At 39.5% G+C, this 24544-nt stretch overlaps 1 protein-coding gene across 9 annotated transcripts in view; it reads left to right on the forward strand.

Annotated features, from left to right (window-relative positions):
- dcp1a (decapping mRNA 1A) overlaps nucleotides 1–24544 on the forward strand; it is a 147266-nt gene that overhangs the window by 96324 nt on the left and 26398 nt on the right. For 6 of the 9 annotated variants that reach the window (XM_069939730.1, XM_069939729.1, XM_069939728.1 and 3 more), the window contains one exon: nucleotides 2746–2873. The exons of 2 other annotated variants lie outside the window; for them this stretch is intronic. In XM_069939730.1, the coding sequence (XP_069795831.1) occupies nucleotides 2746–2873 (128 nt within the window). Of the gene's footprint in view, nucleotides 1–2745; nucleotides 2874–9049; nucleotides 9073–24544 lie in introns of those variants that run through there. One more of the 9 variants, XM_069939734.1, reaches the window with a different exon arrangement.

A 24544-nucleotide genomic window follows, 5' to 3' on the forward strand; every position in this document is an offset into this window, starting at 1 on the left:
TGATCTTGTATGTAGAAACACATTGAAATGCTAGAGAAACTTAGCTGGTCTTTTGAGTCTACAGAAGACAATGATATAAATCCATACAGTCCAGCTGAAGAATCATCCAATTGTTATGCATGTAAATACAGCAAATGAAACATTTAATATCCATTGCCAAAGTCTCTGATCTGATGACGCTCCCTTCTGAGGAGCCATAACCAGATGATTTTATATATTATCAGCTGTTGATAGTAATGTCACAATTGGTCATTTTGCTCATAACATAAATCAGGTATGCTTTAAACTGAACAGTGTCTGGTTGGTAGACAGAAAGACTTCACAGGGTTTTGGATATTCCCATAGCTTGCACAGGATCAGTGGTGCAGCAGCTACCGAGCCTTAGCAGCACACAAGAAGTTCTGAAGCAGGCTGCAGAGAAACATTCCACCTGAAAATTTGGCATGAATTGTGACCAGGCTTCTTTTTTTTAAAAAAAAGTACCATTTCTAATTGTGTAATCATCTACCCACCCCTGCCCGAAAATGGTGTGTTTTCATATGACCCATGTAAAAAATACCCCCCACCCCCCTGACCAATTTTTTTGGCACCATCCGACCTCCTGCCCACAGATCCTTGCCATTCCCACCTGCAGGAGCTCCTGATGCCCTGACTTCTGGCCCACCAGAGCTCCAAACCCCTGAACCACAGATCCTCACCCTGGCTGCCATTAGCTCCTGCTCCAGCCATCCAGCCTCTGAAGCTCCTGAAGTGGATCCACGCTTGGTCACCTTCCCATCTGAGCTCTTGACACCCCAGCCGCCTGCCTATCTGAGCTCCAGATGCCCTGTCCTTTGATCTTCACCAGCTGCCTACCTACTGGAGCTCATAAAGTCCTGGATGCCTGCCCAACTGAGCTCCTGACATGCTGACCATGAACCTTTGCCCAGCCCCCTGCCCATCTGAGCTCCTGATGCTCTGAACATGAACTCATCACCCAGTCCTGGTCATCCAAGCTTCAGGCAACTTGAACAAATCAGGTACTTATTGCTGTCAAAGGTTTGACCCATGTAAAAGTCTTTTTTTCCACCCCCCAAAAAAAAATTGAACCAAAAAAACTCGTCTAAAAAATGTAACAATTACATGAGTATATACAGTTGTTGACCACTAACGTGAAGTTGGTTATGTTGTGCTATTTTTTCCAATGAATGTCACTGACCAATTTTAGGAATATAATTTAATGCATTTAACTAGTTTACGTATTAATGAGTGGTACCCGAGGGTAGAAAAGACATTTACAAAGGCTCATCTAGTGTTGGAATACAATGTTTTATTTAAATTAGGTGAATAATAAATTGCTTTTTTAAAATCTTAAAAGTATTGTAACAAAATACACTCTAGTGAGCAAGGCTGAATAAATAAGATCCACGATATTTTTCAGAAAATTAATTTTTGTATCAGACACAAAGAACTAAAAAGATTATTTCTGTCCTATGTGTGCATTGGGACTCTCAAACTATCTTAACTGATAAACTGGAGACCTTGTTTTGTGCTTTTCTGTTGTCAGTTATATTGTAGCTCATCACAGCTGTAATCTTCAGAGATGGATTGTTGGGGAATAAAGTATGTGCACTAAACACAAGATTTGAGACCACTTCAATAACTTCAAATTTCTGGGTGTCAGCATTTCTGAGGATCTGTCCTGGAGCCTCCATGTTGATGCAATCACAAAGAAGGCTCACCAGTAGCTATACTTCATGGTGTCTGAGGAGGTTCGGTATGTCACCGAAGACTCTCGTGGATGTACCATGGATAGCATTCTGGCTGGTTGAATCACTGCCTCACATGGAGGTGCCAAGTCACAGGACAAGAATGAAGTAGTCCAGGGGCTTGTTCACTCGGCCTGTGGCATCACAGGCAGCAGACTTGACTCCATCGAGGTAATGTTATTAAAAAAGCTGCCTCTATCCTCGGAGACCCCCACCACCCAGGCCTTGCCCTCTTCACTCCGCTACCATCAGGGAAAAGGGACAGGAGCCTAAAGATGAGCACTCAGCGGCTCAAGGATGGCTTCTGCCCTGCTGCCATCAGATTCCTGAATAATAAATGAACCAAAGACACTGCCTTACTTTTCGTACACTATTTTTAATATAGTAATGTTGTAAGATGGTTATAATATGTATGTTTGCTCTATGATGCTGCCCCAAAACACCGAATTACATGACTTTGTTCTCGACAATAAATCCGATTCTGGATGCTTTGATCTAATTTATTCCAGAAGAATGGCCCAATTATTAAGTGTATTAAAGAAAAGCTGTGGTAGAGGACTATTTTTCAGATGCTTAATTGATTAACTAATCCCTGCATTTATCATGGCAGTGAACTGTCAAGTATTTGCAATTTCCAGATGGTTCAAATTTTTTAACACTTGCAATACTAAAGTAGAATGAAACTTTTGAGGCAAACCAATTTACATTATTCACAGAAATATTGGACCTCAGATGCTGTTCTTGATGTGTATTCTTTTCACTTAGGAATTTAGTAACAAGTGAGGAAAACTAGTGAGACGGCAAAATTAATTGAGTTGTAAATTTGTAGTTGGCTTCATCAAAGTTGGGAGAAGACTGGTTTTAGATTGGTCAAGGAATTGTTAATTGGATGAAGGAAAGAAGTTCTGGGAGAGTGGTGTGAAATATTGCTTCGACATTTTTATATTTCTGTATTTTGAGTTTAAAACAATATGTACATAACTTTTTTTAATCACAGGTCTGCTTCCCCTTACCATGGCTTTACAATCATGAATCGGTTAAACATGAAAAATTTAGTTGAACCTATCAACAAAGATCTGGAGTTTCAACTCCAAGACCCATTTCTTCTTTATAGAAATTCAAATTGTAAGTATATATCTTCAGCTTTCAATTTTAAACAACAGTTCAATGTTTTTAATTGGTTTGTTGATGAATTGACCAGTTAATGAAGAATAAAAGTATATTGGGTTTGGGATGCTCTGTGAAGTTGAGATGGAGAAAAGAGTAGATCTGCTTAAATCCAACTGAAAACATTTGGAAACACTTGGCTCTGACACACATTACCAAAAATTAAAAGTTTATATTCTTCAGTACCAACATCACCTGATTTTTTAAAAATTCTACGTCTAATTTTAAATGGATTGTAAGAACAGACACAAATATTATTTGTGGCCAGTGAGGTCACATTATGTAATAACTCCTCTTTGATAGCTCATTTGGATTGTATACATGTGAGTATTGCTGTGAAAATAATCCTGACGCAAAGTGCACAGACTGTACCACAGGCTTTAATTAAACTTGTACACACCAGGTCTCAGTCCACCCCCCCCTGACCCCACATGACTGACTGCTCCAAAGGGGCCAGTTCAAGTCTTTATGTGGGCCAGTGATTGACAGCAGGCATGTGGGGCCAGCCTCCCAGTTTGCCTACCTGCAGTAGGGTGGAGGACCATCGCCTTCCCAAGATCGTGTTATATGGCGAGCTCTCCACTGGCCACCGTGACAGAGGTGCACCAAAGAAAAGGTACAAGGACTGCCTAAAGAAATCTCTTGGTGCCTGCCACATTGACCACCGCCAGTGGGCTGATATCGCCTCAAACCGTGCATCTTGGCGCCTCACAGTTCGGCGGGCAGCAACCTCCTTTGAAGAAGACCGCAGAGCCCACCTCACTGACAAAAGGCAAAGGAGGAAAAACCCAACACCCAACCCCAACCCACCAATTTTCCCCTGCAGCCGCTGCAACCGTGTCAGCCTGTCCCGCATCGGACTTGTCAGCCACAAACGAGCCTGCAGCTGACGTGGACTTTTACCCCCTCCATAAATCTTCGTCCGCGAAGCCAAGCCAAAGAAGTAGGGTGGTTGGAGCGTGGCCAGCAAATACATGCATTTAGGAATCCATCCTGAGGGCTAAATGAGATAACTGCATTGAAACTGATAAGTTAACCAAATTGGTGAAACATTTAAGGAAACAGAATTTAGAATCAGCAGCGATAGTTGAAATGCCTTAAGAGTGATATACTATTTGTCAGAGTTCTGTATATTTTTCCTTAAATTTTTTGATTGTTATTTAATTTGAAGCAGGTTTCTCAAAACCTGTTTATTTTTCTTTTGCTTGAAATCAGTTGAGTTATTTTTGCAATTGCTACTTGTCTGTCAGGTAGACTTTGGAGTTATTTTGCATTTGCAAGTGTTCGTGGAGGTGTTGAATCGTTTGTTGAGGGCAAAAGTGATAGAACAACTATGTTGAGACAAACAGACAAAACATGGAGGGCTGTCTGTTGTGTTTTACTTGAACCCTGATTATAAATAATTGCAGTTGCCCATCCATAAATTGTTGGTCTTGTGTCGCATTCCATCTCAAAACATTAGCTATCCTTTGGTTATACAGTTGCTGTTTGACCCACTGAATTTCTTGAATAGTTTGATTTTTGTCCTAGATATCAGCATTTGCATTGTCTTGCATTTCGGTTGTAAACTTGACTTTTGTGTTGAAAAATATGCTTAATTATCATTATCTAATTAACCTTGGATGATTTACACTTTCATCTCAAGCTATTTCCCCCTTTGTTAATGAAAGCAGTGTAGATTATAATTTGCTGTAAAGAGTAAGGAACTACAGATTAGGTTTTGATTACTATTCTACCATCTGGCAGAATGCAGTCCTGCTGCTAGGATGCTTAACAAAAAAAAACTAGATTAGGTGCATTTCATAAAGTTAAATGCATTATAATGATTATTTTTGCTTATGTTGAAATAGTTATCTTTTTAATATAAACCTTTTGTTCAGCCAGTAAAAGTGGTTTTGAGTTACTTTCTTCCTGCATCCCTATCTACCATAATTCAGGAACACTCATGTTCTTTTAGTGCAACAGTGAAAAACTCGCAGCTCAACATCATACAGGGTAAAGCAATGCACAGAAGTGCTAGAGAAACTCAGCATGGTATTAAACAGAAGCCACCTGCATCTTGTACACTGCCAAACCATGGCCACCTGCAAAATGTTTAATTCCATCCATAGGAACATAGGAAGTAGGAACAGGAGTAGGCCAAAAATGACCCATTGTTCACTTCCACCTTCCACCTGTCTCCACTTATTACTTGCCTGTTGACCTGTGTTCTTCCCCTTTCCCCTTGTCTCCTCTCCTCTTCCTACCTTTTTATTCGGGCATCTGCCTGTTTTTTCCCATTATTCCTGATGACGGGCCTTGGCCTGAAATGTTTGTTACCCTTTACTTCCTACGAATGCTGTGTGACTTGTTGAGTTTCCCCAGCACATTTTTATATTGCACTTAATCCACCATCTGCAGGTTTACTTGTTTAACTGACTTCAATATTTGTTCCCGATCACTGATTTACTTGGTATTGATTTGGTGGAAAATAATTCCCTTTGTTTGACTTGAGACATTAGTGTAATTTTAAACCTGTGTTAAATCACCCCCTAACCATCATATGAATATTCCCAGTTTCTCTTGTCTTTCCAAAGAAAGGAAGTCTCTCAATTTTCATGAAATTCTAGTGAACTACCTTGGCACACAACCAAGGAGTCATGAGTCTGCATCTAAGTGTTGTAAACAGTTTTGGCTTCTTTTTCTCCAATTGATTGCCAGAATTGACAGCATTTCTCCTGCAGCACCCCAAGCAGTCTTTTATAAAGTTCACAAATTACTCGCATCATGTAATAAATTAGAAGTTCAACTTCATAGAGACAATAACTCAATTAGCAATAATTCCCAATTTTTCCAAACGATAGTTGATTGCACAAGGATATAAACTCGATGGCAGAAGGAGTAGATGAGTGTATCTCGTGGAAAAATGTATGGTGACGCATTTTGATGAAAAGGATGAGGGGAGCTAATGTAGAAAAAAATTTTGTTTTTAAAAGGGTGTAAAATGGGAAAATAATGACATAAATTTTTGAATTTTATCAATAGAGGTATAAAAGCAGGAAAGACGTGCTTAACTTTTATAAATTATTGGTCCTGCTTTGACTGGAGTTTTGCATTCAATGCAAATTCCCTCACTGAAGAAAACACAGAGACATTAAAGAGGATCCAGAAAACATTCACAAGAATTGTTCCAGGGAATGAGGACTGATGTTTGAAGGAGAGATTAGAGGCTGGGACTGTTTTCCAGAGAAAGGAGCAGGCTGAGTGGCACTGCTCCAAGTATATAAAATGAGGAGGGATCTCAACAGTGGTAGTGAGAATGATGAACACCAATCACTGGTATGAATGGAAAAGAATTAACAATGATTTTTTTTTTAAAAAAACAACTTTTTGTATATGGTGTGGGGCAGAATTTAGAATGCACTGCCATTGTATACAGTGGAAGCAGTTTCCACTGAGACCTTCACTGATACAACTAAATAATCAGGAAAAATATATAGGGCTGTAAAGAAGGGGATGGCTTTTGCACTTGTTGGTTTCTGTGGTCAAGAATGGGCATGGATATAGTGAACTAAGTGACCACCTCCTGTGCGGTAAACATTCTATAATTCTATAATTGGCTGTCTTGAACAGAACCATCAATGTTTGTGCACAAGTGCAACATTTTGTTTTCTAAAAAAAACAAGATGCCGGCAGCTAATTCCAAACACAACCTTTGGGTGATGAAACGGTTAATAAAACTGTTAAATCTGACTCCTTTTGCACTTGCATGCAAGCTAGATTTGGTTTGTGGATTAAACTTGGCTTTACTTTAGGAAGTATCTGTTATGATTTGTGTTGCTGTTTAAAAACAAAATGTGTTATAAGAACACATTGATTATCCTTTAGTTCCAAAGTATGCTGAGAGTTTCTCAACATTTTTGTTTATTGCACAATCCTTACACTGTCTGCAGACATTCCTATTTAACAAGAACATATGGTTGAATGCAAAATTGTCTTCCTGTTATGCACTTGTTAAAATGGAAAAATTGTTTCTTAAGGTAAATATTAACTCAGTGATATTTAGGCTTTGAAGAGATGTTACTGTTTACATCCGCCTACCCAAATGCTTATCATTGGAAGGAATATATTTTGTATGTCTTTCATTCATCCAAAACTAATTTTTTGCTTTGGCCCAGTTCTGCACTGTACAACTGCTGAATAAGAAATTACTTCATTAATTCCCAATTTAGGTTCATTTGTACTGTGACAGAGTATATAGATATGTTTTTGGGAAATAAATTGGGAAAGGTTTGTTAGAGTTGATACGTATAAACAATTTAAAACCGATCTCATTTAAAATACTGGAGCTCTGCCCCAGGCTAGACATATTGGGGCCTCAGAGCTTTTGCAAGAGCTTTGAAGACTGCTCAAGAGACTTCACTAATGGATTGTTGTCTACAAAAGGCAACAGATGAAAGAGCTTGTTGGAGCTGCATATTGTCTAGAGGAGAGCTTGCTGTTGGAAGAGGGTCATGTGGTTTTGCAAGCAGAGTCAAACAGACTTGCATACAGAGACACACAGACACACCCACACACCACTTGTACAGTGTTACAGCTAGCAGAAGTAGCTGGGACTGGAACAGAACAAGCTGGCAAACTTATAGAAAGGCCATTTGAAAGATGGCCTGCTCAAAGCCCTTGTGGTTAATGCAAGAGGAGAGGACTGGGTGTCTAATGTTTCACTTGGAATAAGAGAAACAAAAAGGAACTCTGTGGTGACCTAAAAGAAAGAGGTTATCTGGAGAGCCCTGAAGGGGCAAGTTTCGTCAGCAAGGCACTGGAGTGGCTGATGGAAGTATATCAGTTGTGGATGTCCTGGAATAACAAATCTCTCTCTGAAAACCAACAAGAACCTTCCTTAGCGGTAACCATTTACCTTTCAAGCATAAAGTCCTGGTGAACTTTATAAATGTTAAATTCTGTGCACAGTATAAGAATTGCCTGCAACCATTGAACTTGGAGGAATGAGAAGTGAGATTCTGGCAGGACTGGACAGAATGGATGCAGATGGGATGTTTCCAATGATGGGAAAATCCAGAACCCGGGGCCATGGTTTGAGGATAATAGGCAAACCATTTAGGACCGAGATGAAGAGGAATTTCTTTACCCAGAGGGTGGTGAATCTGTGGAATTCATTGCCACAGAGGGCAGTAGAGGCAGGTTCATTAAATCTATTTAAGAGGGAATTAGATCTATTTCTTCAGTATAAGGGTATTAAAGGTTACGGAGAGAAGGCGGGGATGGGGTACTGAACTTTAAGATCAGCCATGATCTCGTTGAATGGCGAAGCAGGCTCGAAGGGTCGAATGACCTACTCCTGCTCCTATCTTCTATGTTTCTATATTGGACTGTGAACCAAAGAACTTTTCTGAACACACACACATTATATACATGTGCGCTTAGAACTAGAAGGGGGTTAAGTTAGGTGAGTTAAGTCAATAGTGATAAGTTAAAGTGTGATTATGCTTTCATGTTTAAAGATAATTAAAAGCAACTTTTGTTTAAGTAACCATTTGTCTTGGTGAATATCTATTGCTGCTGGGTTTTGGCGTCCTCTGGGCTCGTAACAGTACCTGTATCAGCATTTTATTTGTTCAAATCTTGGATACTCGGGGACATATTTAGCCTTAAGCATTTGATGTCAGTTGCATTTTTTTCTGTCGAAAAGTGTTTCCCAGTCATTGAAATCCTCAATTCTGGAACCAGCCAAAATATATTTTTTTCTTTTGTGCATTCACCAGGTTTGAACTTGCACCAAGTGTTGAGTTCATACATCAAATATTATTCATGGTTGTACTCTTGCTTCATTATTTGATATTATTCTGTGAACTTAAAATAATCAAACAAGAAACACCTTTTACTTTACCTGATACCTCTCGATTTCTGAATTTTTGGAAGAGACCACAATTCCACTCAGCATTTTTGGCTAAATCTCTGGGTGTTTCAATCTTGATCGATCCATCAGTGCCGTTTATTAAACATGAAGTTATCACTGACCTGAACGGTCGTTTACATGTATCGTCTGGTAAACTATATAATAAACTTTGTTTACATTAATGGTCATAATATTGATGATCCAAATTTTTTTGAACATCTTTTCTCTCTTTTACCAGATATGAATATATATTCTTTGATGGTAGGTGATGATTTAAACTATTGACTTGGTCTGATATAGAAACATAGAAGATAGGAGCAGGAGTAGGTCATTCGACCCTTCGAGCCTGCTCCGCCATTCAACGAGATCATGGCTGATCTTAAAGTTCAATACCCCGTCCCCGCCTTCTCTCCGTAACCTTTAATACCCTTATACTGAAGAAATAGATCTAATTCCCTCTTAAATAGATTTAATGAACCTGCCTCTACTGCCCTCTGTGGCAATGAATTCCACAGATTCACCACCCTCTGGGTAAAGAAATTCCTCCTCATCTCGGTCCTAAATGGTTTGCCTATTATCCTCAAACCATGGCCCCGGGTTCTGGATTTTCCCATTATTGGAAACATCCCATCTGCATCCATTCTGTCCAGTCCTGCCAGAATTTTATATGTCTCTATGAGATCCCCTCTCAATCTTCTAAACTCCAGCGAGTACAATCCCAATTTGCGCAGTCTTTCCTCATAAGTCATTCCTGCCATTCCAGGTATTAGCCTGGTGAATCGCCTCGGCACTCCCTTCATTGCAAGAACATCCTTCCTTAGATAAGGTGACCAAAACTGCACACAATACTCCAGGTGTGGTCTCACCAAGGCCCTGTACAGCTGCAGTAAGGTATCCTTGTTCCTATACTCAAACCCTCTTGATATGAAGGCCAACATACCATTTGCCTTTTTAACCGCCTGCTGTACCTGCATGCTCGCCTTCAGAGACTGATGTACAAGTACCCCTAGGTCTCTCTGCACTTCCCCATCTCTTAATCTATTGCCATTCAAATAGTAATCTGCCCTCCGGTTTGTATTACCAAAGTGGATAACCTCACATTTATCTACATTGTAGTGCATTTGCCATGTATCTGCCCAGTCCCTCAATTTATCCAAATCACACTGGAGCTTCCTGACCCCCTCTTCCGTGCACATAACCCCTCCTAGCTTAGTGTCATCTGCAAATTTGGAGATATTACATCCAATCCCCTCATCCAGATCATCAATGTAAATTGTGAACAGCTGGGGTCCCAGTACAGATCCCTGTGGTACCCCACTGGTCACCGCCTGCCACTCAGAAAACGAGCCATTTATCCCAACTCTCTGTCTTCTACCTGCCAGCCAGTTCTCAATCCACATCAATACTTTGCCCCCAATCCCATGAGCCTTGATTTTGGAAGCCAGTCGTTTATGCGGGACCTTATCGAAGGCCTTTTGGAAGTCCAGGTACACCACGTCCACTGGCTCTCCCCCATCTATTTTACCTGTCACCATCTCAAAGAATTCCAGTAGATTTGTCAAGCACGATTTACCTTTTGTAAATCCATGTTGACTCTGTCCGATCCCTTCTCTACTAGTCATATGCTCCGCTATTACATCCTTAATTTTGCCCACTACTCATGTAAGGCTCACCGGCCGATAATTCCCCACTTTTTCTCTACCCCCCTTTTTAAATAGTGGGGTAACATTAGCTACCCTCCAATCCATGGGTACTGATCCTGAGTCTATCGAGTTCTGGAAAATAATTCTTAAAGCATCTGCTATCTGAATGGTCACTTCCTTGAGTACCCTAGGATGTAGATTATCAGGCCCTTGGGATTTATCTGCCTTCAATCCCATCAATTTCCCCAAGACCATGTCCTTAGAGATACTGATTTCTTTCAGTTCCTCCCTTGCTTTAGTCTCTATGTTTCCCAACAACCTTGGGAGGTTATTTGAATCCTCTCTTGTAAAAACAGAACTAAAGTGACCGCTTGTCTCATAAGATCGCTAATTTAAATAAGCCGCTTTTCTGATAAATTGTTATATTCCAAGGTTATTGATGTATAGAGATTTCTTCATCTTGTTGATTTTAAAAATTCTATTTTTTCCCAATGTCCATCATACATATTCTTATATCGATTACTTTCTTATAGGCCAACAATTAATTTATTTTGAGGACTTTTGTTTTTATGAAAGTGTGCTAATTTCTGACCATTTTAGTGATTTTTTTTATGTCTATTAATATCCCAGATTTACCTAGAATTACTAAACAATAGCAGTTGAATATCCTTTTGTTATTGGACCTTGATTTTTTTGAAATTCATTTGTTCTTGAAAAAAATGTTTATATTCTGTCCATCTGTTTTACCTTCTATTTCTCTGTGCAGATCTTGGTCTTCTTCTTCCTCTTTTTCTGTGTCTACACCTATGTTTGTGTCTTCTTCTCTTCCTTGTGTCTGTGTCTCTTTTGACTTTCCTGATGAGTTGCTTGTCTCACTTTGCTGGGCTTCTCCTTGCTGTTGGTCCTCCTCTGGGCTACTCATCTGTTGGGCCTCCTGCTGCTGCTCTTCTTTCCTTTCACTCCCTTTCCTGTCGCTTTCCTCCTCTTCCAGCTGTGAGGCCTGGTGTTGGGCATCTCTCAGCTGGTCGCGTTGTGTTTGCCTGCTCCTCAGCTGAGCCCCCCTCCTGTCGGTGTTCTCCTTCTCTTTAGTGAGCGCACTTATGTTTGGCTCAGAGAGCCATTTTTGCAGTCCAGCGGTTGGGAGGTCGCGACTCTGCGGGGTCGTCACCAACCTCGGAGAATGGGCTCTCTTTTCCACGACAGCTCCCTGTTTCTTCATGCAGGTAAGGCCTTCTCCTTTCTCTTCCGGCGACTTTTCTTTTTTTCCCGTTGTTTTTACTTTTTCCTTCTTGGGTGCCATTTTCTTTCTTTTCTCTATAACTTTATCTTTTATTTGTTATGTTTTGTATTTCTTGAACTTTGTATTTTCTTCACTTTATTTCTTCTTTTCTGGAGAGGGCTGGTATTCCCCTCCTGGCCACTACTCCATCATGTGACTCCTCAATTTTTTTTGAAATTCATTAAAGATCAAATTGCCTTTTTTGTGTAAACTCCTTGTCGGAGGTTTCAGTTTTAGAAATCTGCAATGCTTATATCAAAGGTCTGATAATTTCATTTTAAGCAAACATAAAAAATAAGGCTAATCTTGAGAGAGACTACTTGTCCAATCAGCTGAAGTATATTGATCAATAATATGCTATAATACTGAAATCTGAGCTTTTAAAAAGAAGGGTTGAACTGAAAGCTAAACACAACTTGCTTCTTACTTGTCTCATTCAGACAAGTTTTTAAAGAGTAAATCCAAGTTCTATGTGCATAGTGATAAGGCAGAGAAATTGTTAACTTGCCAAAATACAGCTAAATGGCTTATCACTGAGATTAATAAAGATGATGGTAAGATTACTAATGATTTTGTTGAAATAAATGACCCTTTTTCTCAATTTTATTCTTAGTTGTACTGTTCAGATTTGATTTTAAAGATCATACCACAATTCTTGGATCATCTGTCTATTCCTTCAGTTCCTTCAGAGGACAAATTAAAGTTGGAACAACTTTCTGTGCAGTAGCTATTAACTCTTTGCAGTCCAGTAAGGTCCCTGGTCCCAACAGCTTCTCAGCAGAGATTTATAAATCATTTTCCCATTTATTCATATCTCATTTACATTCTTTTTTTACTCAACCCTTAGTTACTGGAAAGTTGCCTGAAACTTTTTGAAGCCTCAATTTCTCTTATTGCTAAAAAGTGTAAAGGCATATGAGACTGATCCTCCTAACGACCAATCTCCCTCTTAACTATTGCTATGAATATACTGTCTTAAGATTTGAGCTTAAAGATTAGAGAATATCATTAATCATCTCTGAGGATCAAACTGTGTTTATTGAAGGACGTTACTTTCAATTTAATATGTCGTTTGTTAAACATACTTTAACTTACCACAGTTTCGTCCTTTGTGTTATTTCTTTCGATGCTGAAAAAGCTTTTGATAGACTTGAATAGGAATATTTATTTAGTGTATTGGAGAAATTCAGTTTTGGTCCCCAATCGTAGATTGGATTAAACTGTTATAAAACCTCGTTAGAACGTGGTAGTTGGAGTCCAAGATTTCATACCGCGTTACAGCCAAGTCGTGCAACAGATGCATTTATGTCAGAGTGTGGGACTGCCAGCACATGATGTCGGGGCTTGGGCGGCAGGCGCGGGACATCGGGACAGCCGCCACGGCGCCGGCTGTCCCTGCCCCGATGTCCCAGGCAGAGGCAGCAGGGAAGGGGGCTGTCCGGTGAAGGGGGCTGTCAGGTGCAGGGAGTTGGGTTGCCGGCTGATTGTCATCAGCCCGCCCCTTAGCAGTTTGGAGTCCACAGACACCCGCACTATAAGCGATTCCGCGGATTAACGAATCACGTTCTAATGAGGTTTAACTGTGTCCGACTGCTTTAACCTTTACGAACTCAATTTAATCTAAACCTTTTCATTTGTATCACGGTACCAGACAGGGATATCCTTTAAGTCTATTATTATTTAATTTGCCCTTAGAACCTCTAGCTGTGGCTTTTCAGCCGTCAGCTGATATTTCGGGAATCACAAGAGCAGGAAGTGTTCAGAAGCTGATCTTTTGTTTTTTTAATATTTGATTTAAAATTCTCCATCTGTATTTAATGTATTTTTACATAGGCAAAATTTGATTAGATTAAAAATTAGAATGATTGCATGTTAATTTAAACCCCCCCCCCACCCTCACTCTCCTCTCACATATACCCTCCCACCAAAAAACATGTTAATAGAAATAGATATGATATATAGTTATATAGAAAAAAAAAGAGACAAGAGAAAAAATTTATTTTTCATTTTTCATTTCCATGCTACATCTTTCTATACCTAAATGTGCATCTGATTTCCAAGTCACTGTAATACATTTCCTTGCCACAGCTAATGCTATTTTAATAAATTTCACTTGATAAAATTATAAATTTAATTTCCCCAGTAAAAATAAATCTGGATTTCAGCAAGACAAGTGTTTACTTGAACAAAAGTTGCTTTTAATCATCTTTAAATATGAAAGCAGAATCACACTTTAACTTATCGCTATTGACTTAACTAACCTAACTTAACCCCCTTCTAATTCTAAGCGCATGTGTATGTAATGTGTGTATATTCAGGCATTTTCAATATTTCCTCGAGGGCAGGAAATTCCAGATCTTCACTGATCATAAACCACTTACCTTTGCTTTCAGCAAAGTTTCAGATCCATGGTCAGCCAGGCAGCAGAGATACCTTTCTTACATTTCAGAATTCTCCACTGACATGAGTCACATTGCAGGAAAATTTGACACATTGTCCCAACCCACCATTTCCACCATACGTGCCCCCGCCCCAGATATCAACAAAGTGGTCCTGGCAAAAGCACAACAGGAGGATCCCGACATCCCCACTTTATCATCCTTCAGCTGGAGAGCGTCCCAATTGGTCCAGGTAAAATAACTCTTGTGTGACACAGCTGCTGGTAAGCCATGCCCAATCATCCCGGCCAATTGGACAAGACAAATTTTCGACATGGTCCATAATCTGGCATACCCCTCCATTAGACCACTGTCAGAATGGTAGCTGACCGATTCATCTGGCATGGCCTCCGAAAAGACGTCAGCCAGTGGAAAAGGGCTTGCACGTGATGTCAGTTTGCTAAGATCCAGGCACATGTTAAGGCCCCCCTCCAGACTTTCCAACCACCATGGCAAAGGTTCAGCCACATACAAGTGGACATTATTGGCTCACTACCGGTGTCATAGGGTGCCCAATACCTGCTCACTATTATAGACTCTTCGACCAGGTGGCCCGAAGCAGTCCCATTACCTGAGTTGTCCACTAAGACATGTGCTAGGGCCCTGCTAAACTTATGGCACACTTTAGAGTCCCAGAACATCTCACCACTGAAAGGAGGGCTCAGTTTATCTCCAGTCTTTGGACAGCCTTGGTCAATGTCGTGGGAACCCAACTCCACCAGATGATGGCATATCACCTGCAAATCAACGATTGCTGGAGAGGTTCCATAGGCACACAAATCAGCCCTTTTGGGCAGACTCTTAGGACCCAACTGGACAGATAAACTGCCATAGGTTCTCCTGGACATCCAAACTGCACCCAAGGAGGATTTCAATACATCCGCAGCCGAGATGGAGTATGCTGCGTCCTTAGTCATCCTTGGCGAATTCTTGGCTAGTAGCCCGGAAGACCCACCGACGCCACCCTAGCCAGACTGCACGAACGCTTGAAAACGTTTGCCCCAACACTTCCCAAAGCGCATGGCCTTCCAGGTCCCTAGTCTCCAAAGACCTCAAAAACTGTAAATATGTTTTCATGAGGTGCAGTAATCACCGGCCACTACTCTGAAGGTTGTACGAGGGGCCATATCCCATCCTCCAACACAATGGGTCCACCTGTGTTCTGGACATTAGTGGCAGGGAAGAGACTTTCACAATTGTCCGACTCAAACCGGCACATTTAGACAGCAATCAACCAGTCACAGTCCCAATCCCTCACTACAGGGCCAGGCCTCCTAAAGGTACTAATATCTCTGATTGCCAGTTCTCGGGGGTGGGGGGAGTGGGATTATGTAGCGGCCCGCAGCTATCGCAGTAAGCTGACACAGAAGATGCCGTTCAAACACGGCAATAGAGTGTGCTTGAAGAGGTGTCAGCAGCCTGTTCCCATTGGCCACTTCAAAACAGGCTCTGCCAGCCAATCGCCGGTGATGGATCACAAAAGGGCCAATTAGTGCCCAGACCAGCACAAGCCACACCTGTCAACGACACTGCAGCAAAATGGGCTGATCCCACTAATCAGCACTTGAAGGGGCACGGGTTATGCCCGTCGGTCACGTGGCAGCCGGGGTGGGTCTCCCTGACCATTTGAAAGAAAGCAGCCAGTCAGCCAGTTCATTAAAATCAGTGTCACCTGCACTCATTGTTTTGTGTGTGTGTCTTATTTCCGAGCTAGAATCTCGACACGTCACAATATGATGAAACTAATAAAAATATTGAAAGAGAAAATAATCATACATAAACATGTAGTCATTGAACTGCATATTATGATACTTTTAGTTTAGGAAAACTATGAATAAAAGCATAACTATGATAAAACACACAGCTTACTTTCACAAAGGGCCAACTTTTTAAAGGAGCAACTAATTAAATTTGACTTGATTCAACTGTTCTCCTAGAGGATACCAATCTTTGATTCTCTGTCTTGCCATTTTGTATTACTAATGAGTTAAAAACTATTTTGCTCTGTTTTGTCTGGTTGCAGTATTTTTCATTTGGTATTGTGGTTCAAATTTAGGCAGGCAGCAGCGACCATAATCCTCTTTCATTTGTGATAAATTCATTATGCAGAAGCAGTTCATTATTCTATGCATCTGAAATTAACTCAATAATCTGATTAGAGCTGCAGACTAAAAATGAATTTCCAGGTGCTGATCATTTCATTAATTTTCCTGAAAATCTTTACCATATTATCTGACAAAACAAATCTGTCTTTCTTTCAAATGGCCCTTTATTTCATCCTTTGCTTTAAAAACCCTTTTTAATTCAGGATTTGGAAATTGGCGGCAAACTAATTTTAGAACTTATGAACCTTTTGAACAATTGATGCATAGTTCATTCTAATAAAACTGCACAGATTTTTTGTGTGTTCTCCTCCCCCCCACCCAGATTTGTTGAAGTTGCTTCACATAATCAATGTTCACATTTTGAAACGTGAGTTTATTTTTGCAGACTGCAAGTAAAATCTTTATGCATTTGTAGATTAGTGGTGATGTGACTCCTCTCGACTTAAGATTTTAAAATAACTAGTTTTGTCATTGTAACGATCAGACCTATTGTAACGATCTACCCCAAGGAGCCAAAGTGTTTTTTTTAAATATAAAGAGCAATTTGAAAGCCAAAGCCCACAACTTTTATTTGTCACACTGTCCAAGATTGAGTTATACATTTGATCTTTATGCCTGGTCAGAAAATGTTGTAGGTTGGTTTCAAATTTCCTTGTGAAATCTCAGTGTTTAAATGGAATGATGTGGTCTGAAAGGAAGAAAATCTTTAAAACATTTATTCAGTGTGGTGATTGAGATTATCCTACAATTTGGAAGCTCTCTCGCAACTTTTCTATTTTCATGAATCGAGAGTGATTGGAAGATTTTTAGTTAACTTTGTCTTAATTGCAGTAAAGTTAGCATAAGGATTAATTATTTTAGCTTAGACAGGAGGCCTTGAATTAGAAGGAAAGGGCTGTTTTCCATGGAATGAAGAAGTCTGAGAAGTGACCTTTATAGAAATAAAATTAAGGGCCTTAAATAAACTAGATAATGTTATGATGAACCCAATGGACCCCAAAACCCAGCAGCAATAGAAATTCACCAAGTCAAATGGTTACTTCAACAAAAGTTGCTTTTAATTATCTTTAAACATGAAAACAGGATCAAACTTTAATTACTATAAACTTAATCTAACCTAACAACCCCCTTCTAATTCTATGTATGTAATGTGTGTGTAAGTTCAAAAAAGTTCTTTGGTTCACAGTTCAATCTCATTTCTCATTCCTCCAAGTTCACCTGTATCAGGCAATTTTTAAACTGTGCACAGAATTTAACATTTTTGAACTTCACCAGGCTTTGGTGCTCGAAAGGTAAATGGTTACTGCTCAGGAAGGTTCTTATCAGTTTTAAGTGAGAGATTTGTTGCTCGTTGGACACCCACAACTGATCCCTTTCGATCAGCCACTTCAGTGTCTTGCCGAAGAAACTTGCCCATCAGGGTTTTCCAGATGATAACCTCTTTCTTTCAGGTCACCACAGAGTTCCTTTTTGTTTCTCTTATTTCAGGTGAAACATTAGGCAGCCAGTTCTCTCCTCTTGTATAGACCACAAGGGCTTTGACCAGGCTGAACTAAGAACTCACAACTCATCTTCAAAATGGGGTTTTTCCACAAGCTTGTCAGCTTGTCCTGTTCCAGTCCCAGCTGCTGCTGCTGAATATCTCTCTCTCTCTCTCTCTCTCTCTCTCTCTTTCTCTCTCTCTCTCTCTCTCTCTCTCTCTCTCACAGAGTTGATCTGAATGTCTGTACTGTATAATGCTCTGAATTGAGTGGTAATATTTTGATCTTGGATAGTGTATTCATTGGAATAATATTTCCTGAGCTCTGCACTGTTATGGGTCCAATCTGTCAGAGTTGAACAATCCCTTGTGGATGGAAAATTCTTTTAATATTATTTGGAGAATAACAAAGGAATTTTCCAAATGATCTCTGAGCACTTCAAACTTGTGCTTATGAAAGCTGTTAAAGCTGCATTAAAAGCAAGATCATTTATTAGAGGATAAAAAATTTTTAAAAACATGGAGTTTACTCAGCTTATTTGTCTATGCGAAACATAGACCTTCATTATCTGATCCCACCGTCTAGCAATAGACCCAGAGCACAACAAATAATCACATAAATAATGCTGTGTTTCAGACCTCTGCTACCCTCTGGGTGAGTTTTTCATCTCTCCTCCAATCTATCCATAAATTATTTTAAATCTATGTCCCATCTGCAAGAAGAAATGGGAGTTTGGAGAGTAAACAGGGATTTTTAAAAAACTAGATATTGCATAGAATTCAATGTCTTCCTGCTGCTTTCCTGCTTCCAAAGAAAATCAACCCAGGTTTATCTGGGAAAAAAATATCATTGTATCCAAATGGAACTATTCTTGGTGTATACATGAATTACTACTGGGGCTTGGTTTGTAAACAATGATACAGGCAACTAAATTTATACAAAGCATTAATGTTGTTTTGTGAAGGCATAGCATGTCAATTCAACTCAAAAGTAACTTGATACAGCAGTACATTTCCTTTTCATTTGAACTAACTGAATTAGGCTAAGATTAAATAATATGTTTAACCACCTAAGTGTTACTATAAATATAACAAGCTAATTTTGTCTTAGCTGATATATTAACAGCTGACACATTACAGAAAAATTATCTTGGTTTCTTGCTGTAAAAAGTTTGTAGCTAAATAACAATGCTTGTAAACTGCAGCATCACATTCCAAATATTAGCACAAGTTACATGTGGTGGAAGGAATTTAAATTTAATTTTTAATCAAAGGCCTTTAATTCATTAAAAAATTTGAATGTCACATCATGAATCCAACAAGAATTTCATGAACAAATTTCAGTAAACATGTTTGTTACATCTTCAAACTTGTCAAAATATTACCTAACACACATGCATAATCTCATCGCAAGTGTTCAGCACTCCTCTTGCTAGCATTTGCTCTATTCTTAAATGATAAAAGCTTCATAAATGTTCCCAAATTGAAAGGAAGAAAACTTACCTGTCATGTGTGGCTCTAAATTGCTTTCACTTACAATATTCCTTTTATATTTGAGACCTGGTTCTTGCTGTGATTTCCATTTTGTCAAAATTGACTTTGAAATATTTTCCACATTCATATTAGTTAATGAGTATAATATCATGAGGTTCTCAGCTCAAGAGAAAATCAAAAGGATGGCTTGAGGCCATGGTTCAACCATATCAAGAAAGAACTGTGAATTGTTTCATTGGAACTCTTGTGTTCACTTGGGTACTGATAATGAATGCAAACATCCGGCAGTGTTCAGTACATTAACTGATACGGGGGTCCTTAAAATACCAGTTGCTTCAACCAATAGCCAAGTTTGAAGTCTTTTTGTGCTTGTTCCTCCATCCAATACTCATTGCATCTGTTTCTGTACTGACTTTGGTTGTTGAAGTACGTGGTTTTGCTTGGAGTGATGCAGTATCAGACTTGACTGATTTTTGAGAAATCTGGTGGCAGCTGAACTTATCAGTGACAACAGATATGTGAGGCATTTGCAACTTTTAAGGATAGAGTTTACCGACATTGCCACTGGGTCACCTTTTGGGAAGGGATTTGTGACTGTAGGAAATCAGATAAATTTAGCACAATGCAGAATGCAGTACAACAGAGCATTGATATTTATTAGCTAAAGTTGCAAATGACAACCAATGTTTTACTGATGGTCAGTAATTTGGGATGCATTTTTAAAATTGTTTTAAATAATTGATTGATCTTGTCCAATAATGATTTTCAAACATGTGGATGGAAGTGGATTGCATCAAACTTGTGCAACATTGATTTAATCAATTCTGATGTCCAATGATAAATTAATATTAAGATGAAATATAAATGGAATACTTGCACTTGTTTGATACCAAGAATAAATTGTGTACCTCTGAGATGTGCTTGATTAAAAATTCTTGGTATGCTAAAAATCTCATATTGGTCCTTTAGTACCAAGTTTTAAAAATCAGAAAACCAAATAGGATTTACAAAAATCCAGCGATTTCACGGTTACCATTTCTTTAATTTGCTTTAGTCACTTCAATTTATGCTCCATTGCCATGATGACATTTTGATTTCTCTGTTTGAATAAATAATCTTTGTCCCTTGTGTGTATCTGTAAGTTAGTAAATGTTAATGAGATCAAACTGCTGTACCTCTGAATACATGTGCAATGCAGTTAAAATTATTCAATTATCTTCTAAAAACCCATGGATTTAGCAGTATTTTTTCAACAGTTGTTATTCAAATAACATATTGTGCTCTCCAACGAAGAGGAAAGAATGTCAGCCATACTGATTCTAACCATTAATAGCGAGAACTTGAGTAAAAGACATGACTTGAGAGGCACAAATTGCTAAGAGAATGTATTATCTTTTTCTCTTCCCCTGTAATATCTGGGCTCTGTTGTTTAATTCAACCCAATTCAATACTACAGAATAAAGAACTGCCATTTCAAATTACATTTTTATCTAGTCTTCAGAAGACTTTATTTTTAAAAAAAAAACAACGATCTGATTGTAGTAGCACTATGTTCTGCTGTATATCTTCGGTCAATATCCCCCTGACACAAGACTGGCAAGTTGTACCTTTTTAAGAATTTTGTGAACAATTCAAGTCAAAATGTTTTATTTTTCCCTTCTTAAAATGAAATATCAGAGCATATGATTCCCATGAATATCAGTTTTAAAACATTTTATTTTAAATTGTGTTTGTAATCATGCAAAATAAATCAAATAGAATATGTAATTTGTTTGCTAATGGAAACTTCAAATTAAGTAACTTTAATATGCAGGTGAAAGTTTAGCATGTACATTTTCAGTGCATAGCCATACAGATTTAAATTTTGATTTAATTGGATATGATTATTCTGTGGCATTGTTCAGGTGGTTATCAGGATTTGATTAAAGTGCATTCTAATCTTGTGAATTATTTGCAAGGAAAAAAAAGGCCAATTAAATCAAGTCATTTTAATATTTAATATACATCAAGATAGTGTCAATGACAATTGATACGACTTTAAATTCAAATGCACTTTTCAGTGATGTATTTAGAACAAATGATAACCCATCAATATAGCTGGGAACAAAATGTGCTAGTCCTGTTTAATTGAAAGTATAGCAAAGTGTTTCTTGTAAATCTAATGAGTTCAAATGTGGCCATGTTCTCCTATGATAACCTAGTTTGTATACTATTTTAAATGTAGCTTGTGCAATAGCTTATTGGTCCATTCAAATTGATGTTTTTATATTGCAGAAGTTTGGCAGTTTTATTTTATTTTTAACCTTTTTCCTTGCCTTCTTGCTACTTATCGAGTAACCCCACAATCAGTGAGGATCTCTCACCACAGGGCTGTGTTCTTAGCCCTCCTTGCTCTACTTGCTTTACATCTACAACTGTGTGCCTCAGAAGGACAGCAACACCATTTACGAGTTTGCCGATGATACCACGGTAGGGGGTTGTATATTTTTTTAAAAAGGCGATGAGTCAGCAGATAGGAGGGAAATTAAAACTTAGTTGAGTGGAGCACCAATAATAAGCTGATGATTTCCTTCTGGACCAATAACAGCAACGTTGCTTTCAACAGATTCTTCAAGTTCTTGAAAAGGTACAACTCAGCAGTATTGTGTCGGGGATGCTGTCCAAAGATGGACAGTACAACTAAAGGGCAAATTCATACCCTGGCACATCTCAGTGCTACTGCAATCAACCCAAACCAAGAAGTTGATTGTTGCCTTCAGGAAGAAAAACCAGATGTGTATGATCCAGTGATCAGAGGTAGCAAACTAGGTGCTTGGGAGTCACTATCTCGGAGGATCTTTCCTGGAGCTAACACAATTATGGCATCATTTAGAACAAAACCGCTGTGGATGAATATATCCCCACCAAATCATTCAGGGTTTTCCCCAACCAGAAGCCCAGGATGAACAATGAGAGCCAGATCGCAGGCACTTAAGTCCGGAGATCCCAGATCAGGACAGCAGGAGCAGGTATGACCTGCGAAAAGATATCTCTTGAGTGAAGAGATTCCAGATGAAAATGGAAACAACGAGGGACACTCGATAGATGTAGCAGGGCATAAATGCCATAACCTGTTACAAACCAAATCCAGTAAAGTAGAAGACGCCAAAGCTTCTCTGCCAGAGGAATTCAATGCCTTCCGTGCCCAATTTGACGATAGTAACAGCATAGAACCACCCCTCAGCACCCCATGTCCCCTTATGATCCCATCCTGTCCGTATTTGAGGATGACCTGCTGCTGCCTTCAGGAGAGTGAATACAAGGAAAGCATCTGGCCTGGATGGAGTACTTGGCTGAGCATTAAAGATTTCTGCTGACCAACTTACCAAGGTATTCACAGATATCTTCATTATCTCACTCCAGCAGGGTGTAGTAACCACCTGTTTTAAACAGGTGTCAATCATACCGGTGATCAAAAAGTGTGCAGTAACCTGCCTGAATGACTATCGACCAGTAGCACTTACATCAACAGTGATGAAGTGTTTTGAAAGGCTGGTGATGAGGCAGATCTGCTTATCATAGTAACAGGATGCCAACTGGCTGCCTCCACACAAAGCCCTGGAACACCTGCACAGCAAAGATGCCTAGATCAGGACTACAGTTTAGCATCTCACACCATCATCCCCTCAAAACTAATCAGCAAACTCCAAGACCTAAGAGTTAACACCCCACTGTGTAAGTAGATCATGGATTTCCTCACCTCCGGACCACAATTAGTGAGAATTGGTAAGAACTTCTCCACAATCTTCATCAGTACCGGAGCACCACAGGGCTGTTCTTGGCCCCCTGCCCTACTCACTTTACACCTACGACTGTATGTAACTCGGAACGACAGTAACACCATCTACAAATTTGCTGATGATACCACAGTAGTGGGTTGTGTAAAGGAAGGGAATGAGTCAGCAAACAGGACGGAGATGGAAAACTTGGCTGAATGGTGCACCAACAACAACCTTGCACTCAATGTCACCAAAACTAAGGACCTGATTGTTGAATCACTATGTTGGAGGATCTCTCCTGGACCCAACTCACTAATGACATCGTGAAGAAAGTACATTACCGCCTCTACTTCCTCAAGAGTTTGCAGAGGCTTGGTATGACACCAGAAACCCAGGCAAATTTCTACAGATGTGTGGTGGGAAGTGTGCTGACCAGCTGCATCAAGGTCTGGTATGGGGACTCCAATACTCCTGAGCATAAAGCCCTCCAAATCTTTAATGCTCAGCCAAAAGGTAGTGGACAAAGTCCAGGACATCATAGCCAAATCCATTTCCACCATCAAGAACATCTACAGGGAACACTGCCATTGGAGAGCAGCAGCAATCATCAAGAATCTACACCACCCAGCACGCGCTCTGTTCTCGATGTGACATCAGGAAAGAGTCACAGACTTGCACCACCAGGTTCAGGAACAACTGCTACCCCTCCACTATCAGACTCCTCAACAACAAATTCAATCAAGGCTCATTTAAGAACTCCTCCTTTTGTACTTTATTGTTTTTTTTTCTCATCTGTTTTCCACGGTCATTTGTTTACGTGTACATGTGGTAATTCTGCCGCGCCTGCAGGAAAAAGAATCTCAGGGTTGTATGTGATGTCATGCAGATACTCTGGCAATAAATCTGAAACCATGAAACCGTCCTTGTTGTTGTCTGGGTGGCCCACACAGGGCAGATGATTCAGATTTATTGTCAGAGTACATACATGACATCACATACAACCGTGGAAATTTTGACATTTTCTTCTGCAGATGCTACCTGAATTGAATTGTTTCCAAAGTTGTCTCGTTTTTGGATACGAGTTACTGTTACTGTTTTGGATACGAGTTACTGTCCAATAAGAGTTTAAAACTTTTTCCCTTTTATGATCCAATGATTCTTTGATTTTTATTTTCTTTACTCCATGGCATATTAACCACAAATTAAATTATGCATATAAATTAATCCTTTGCCTTTTTCAGCTGCTGGTCTTGCTTTGAGCTTTAAAGCAACTGGAGAAATTCAAATCCTTCTGGAAGATTTATCTGTAATTCATTGCAATAAATACCTGATGCAAATCTGTATAGCCCTTTTTACACAGCCACTTCAAGGTGGGAATATTGTACCTAGGTTGTGCCTTGCCTTCTGTGTAAAAGGTACAAATATGAAATGGGGGCCGGGGGTGTCCCACCTTGAAGCCTGCAGCGGAAGTAGTCACAGTGCCGAATCAATGTCTGTGTAAAAAGGACAAGCCTGGAACAAGTTGGGAAAGGATGT

This window comes from Narcine bancroftii, chromosome 5, assembly GCF_036971445.1.
Source record: "Narcine bancroftii isolate sNarBan1 chromosome 5, sNarBan1.hap1, whole genome shotgun sequence".
Classification (NCBI taxonomy): Eukaryota; Metazoa; Chordata; class Chondrichthyes; order Torpediniformes; family Narcinidae; genus Narcine; species Narcine bancroftii.